General features: G+C 41.8%; 1 protein-coding gene across 1 annotated transcript; it reads right to left on the reverse strand.

The window, feature by feature from the left end:
* Nucleotides 1-793: 793 nt before the first annotated feature.
* Nucleotides 794-2972, reverse strand: LOC117045626 (glutamate--cysteine ligase catalytic subunit-like). The gene has a single exon (XM_033146858.1). The coding sequence runs from the start codon at nucleotides 2913-2915 to the stop codon at nucleotides 1002-1004; it is 1914 nt and encodes a 637-aa protein (XP_033002749.1). The 5' UTR covers nucleotides 2916-2972; the 3' UTR covers nucleotides 794-1001.
* Nucleotides 2973-3220: the final 248 nt, after the last annotated feature.

The raw sequence follows: 3220 nt of genomic DNA on the forward strand, positions 1-3220 counted from the left end.
GCCTCTGTGCTGCCGGCACACAATTTCCGTTCTCATCCTGGGGCAAAGTTCTCAAATTGAGGTAACTCTTCCAGGTTAGCGGAGTTTGTAACCTGAAGCGTTTGAAACTCGAGGTACCACTGTATTGGAGTTAGGATAACTTTAAAACAAGGTGAAAATGGAGTGAAAACTAAGCACTTCTATAAGCTTGGAGTTAAGAGGATGTTTTTTTAAATAATTAATAATAAATTAACAATTTAACAATTAATAATAATTTTTTCCCAAATGTCAAGGTACTTGGATGTGACTCAGCAGAAACTGTAGCTATTAGGAACTCAAAAATCTGTGGCATGAAGCCACTGAATGAAGCTGACAGACTTGTGGAAGAGACAAAAACACAATTAAGTAGAGAAACATGTTGATTTTTACCCCAGCTTAGTAAAGAAAGAAATACTTTAGATTCATCATATCCCATTTACAACAGTAAGCCAAATATCTTTTTAAATCCAAGTTTGTGAACTGGGCTGCTTGACTGGAAACCTGATTTCACGTGTCAGCTTCCAGTAGAATCAGGACCACATCACCTTCTCAAGGTAGAATAGGAAAAATATCTGTGTGAATCAGGTTCTGGTTATTTCCTTAAAATATAGCAGATTGTTCAATGCTGATAACGTAAATGTTTGAGAACACTGACTCCCCGCATTGCCCCCAAATAAGCACATTAAAAAGTACCAGCTGGTTCACAATGCTTTTCAATATAGCATTATTAAAATACATTGATGTTAAATAAATAAAAAACATTTTACTATTTACATGTACTGTACACAGCATAAAGCATAAATATAAGACTGTGCCTATTGTAGGGAGTTTTAAGGGAATATTCTGGCAGATAGGCCCATCTTAAACTGAAGTAGAATCTATTTGGGTCTTCGCATTACAAAACTGCAGATATTTACCAGCAATGTAGCTACTGCTCCAGCAGAGAATGTGTTATACTTCCCACAGTTGATTAAAGCATTTCATCAAAAAGCATCAGTTTTAGTTTCATTGCTTTTTACTTTGTTAAAGCATGCTCCGAGCAGTTCAGGGCATTCAGCTTGTTCTTCAGCAATTTGGTTGCATTTCCAAATCAGACTATAATTCACCTCTTCCGTAATCACACTGTCATGTTTGTATGCTGGGTGGTTAGCGACAAACTCTCGCATCCACTGAGCAGCTGTCATTAACTCTCCTGATGCCCTCTTTTTAATTAGTTTCAGGTATTTTAAAATGCTGCACCTTGTATCCACATCCACTTCCATACTTTCAAGGTAAGAGTTTAAAATCGGAATTAATCCAGGAAATATTCCCTTTTTCCCATTGATAATTGTATCTATGCTCATTAAGATATACTCTTCGGCATCTGTTTCTGGAACATTCTGAGCTGGGCCACACCCATCCACTGCAGCATTTCCACATTTATAAATATCTTTTCTGAAATAGAACATGCCCTGCTGGACAGCACCTCGTTTCTGAGCCACTTTAACGTTTTCATCCACCTTGGACAAAGGAATAAGAAAGTCTAGTTTGTATGAGAGAATGGCTCGTGTCAGCAACACCACAAATACAACATATGCAGAATTTTCAAAGTCTGTTAACTGGACGTCCATTGGTCTGAACTCAACCCTCCATCCGATATCTGAATTGGGAGGAGGAGGTTTAAATCTCATTGACTGCCAATTTGTTGACTGAATATTCTCAAAGTGGTCAGATTCATTTGCATCATCCAAGTGTATTTTCTCTTCGTAGAGAATCAATGGATCTCGAATAAATAAATGAGCAATGTGTTGGGCCAAAAGATGGTCAATGCCTTCCTTTACCAGCTGCTCATAGATTTCTTTATCTACTGCCAAATCAATGTCGTTGTATTTTTCACCGCTTTCAGAGAGGTAAGCATCTATGGAATCATATCTGGATTTGTTGATTCTGTAGCGGTTGTTCTTTAATGGCTCCAGCCCCTTCTCCTCCCTGGTTCTATCGTCTACTGATGCAGATATTACTCCCCAACGGCAGTCAACATCCGTCACATAGCCCCTGTAGAATGGAGCTGCAGCACTTAATGCCATCAGAATGGGACACATTGTGGCTAGCTGATCATAAAGGTATCTTGCTTCAGAGATACTGCAAGCCTGGAATGTTACTTGAAGGCAGCAGTTGCCCATTCCAAACCCCATAGCATCCATATATACATGGTCAGGCAGGGCTGCTTTTGCTGCTTCACCATCATCATTAGGAAAAGTTTCTATAAACGGTGATGGGGTATTCCTGTCCTTAAATATTGGTATGTTTATCACTACTTTTTCTCCTCTTCTGTGCCGAATGTTTCTCGTTAAAGTACCAAACCTGGGGTGTTTGCTGATGGCTTCATCTGGGAAGAAGAGGGACTTGGAGGCTCCCGTCTCAACAGGTGTTGGGACGCACTCTGGTACCGTAAATCCCGGGCAACCTAATCTTGGAAATGATGTCATAGTGCAAAGAGCTTCATTTTGTTTCAGCACTGACGCCGCTTCCTGCCGACGCTTTCTCATGTTCTCTTGCACAGTGCTAAACCCAGACATTGTTTCTCCATATGGCTGTCCAGGAATCCCTTCAACCATATAGCGTCCATATTCTGGCTTCCACAGAGTTGGATGGTTTGAGTCTACCCTTTCAGCTTTGTCTTGCAAAGTATGTGCAATTTCTTCTCCAGTTAAGGACAATTGTGCTCTCTTATTTTCATGGTCAAAAGCTACCACCATGTATTCTACCTCATCCCCCCACTGGAGCAAATCCTTGCGCCTCTCTCCGACAGCTCGGTAAATGTGCAAGAACTGGAGGATGCCGTGCTTGCGCACATGTTCCATGTACTGCTGCATCTTCTCCCAGCTCATCGGGGAGCCCTGTGTCAGAAGCCCCATGGCCCTCAGGGGAAGCCGTGAGGAGAGCTGAGATACCACAGGAAGGAGACATAGGAAGTGGCTATGGGGACGGAAAGCTGTGGCCACTGAGAGGGTGGGGGAAAGAAGCAGTCCAGCTGTGACAAAAATTATTTCAGACAGTGTAAAAGGCAGAAGAATTAGGAGGAGGGAGATAAAGGAAGATATACTACTAATCTCTTAACTTCTCTTTCACTTCCATTAAGCTGCCCGGCCCCCAGGATGGAGCGGTCCCTGGTTCATGCTCATGGCTACACTGGAAGAAAAAAGTTTTGAGGAGGCTGTCA

The sequence above is a fragment of the Lacerta agilis genome, chromosome 4 (genome assembly GCF_009819535.1).
Source record: "Lacerta agilis isolate rLacAgi1 chromosome 4, rLacAgi1.pri, whole genome shotgun sequence".
NCBI classification, from domain to species: Eukaryota; Metazoa; Chordata; class Lepidosauria; order Squamata; family Lacertidae; genus Lacerta; species Lacerta agilis.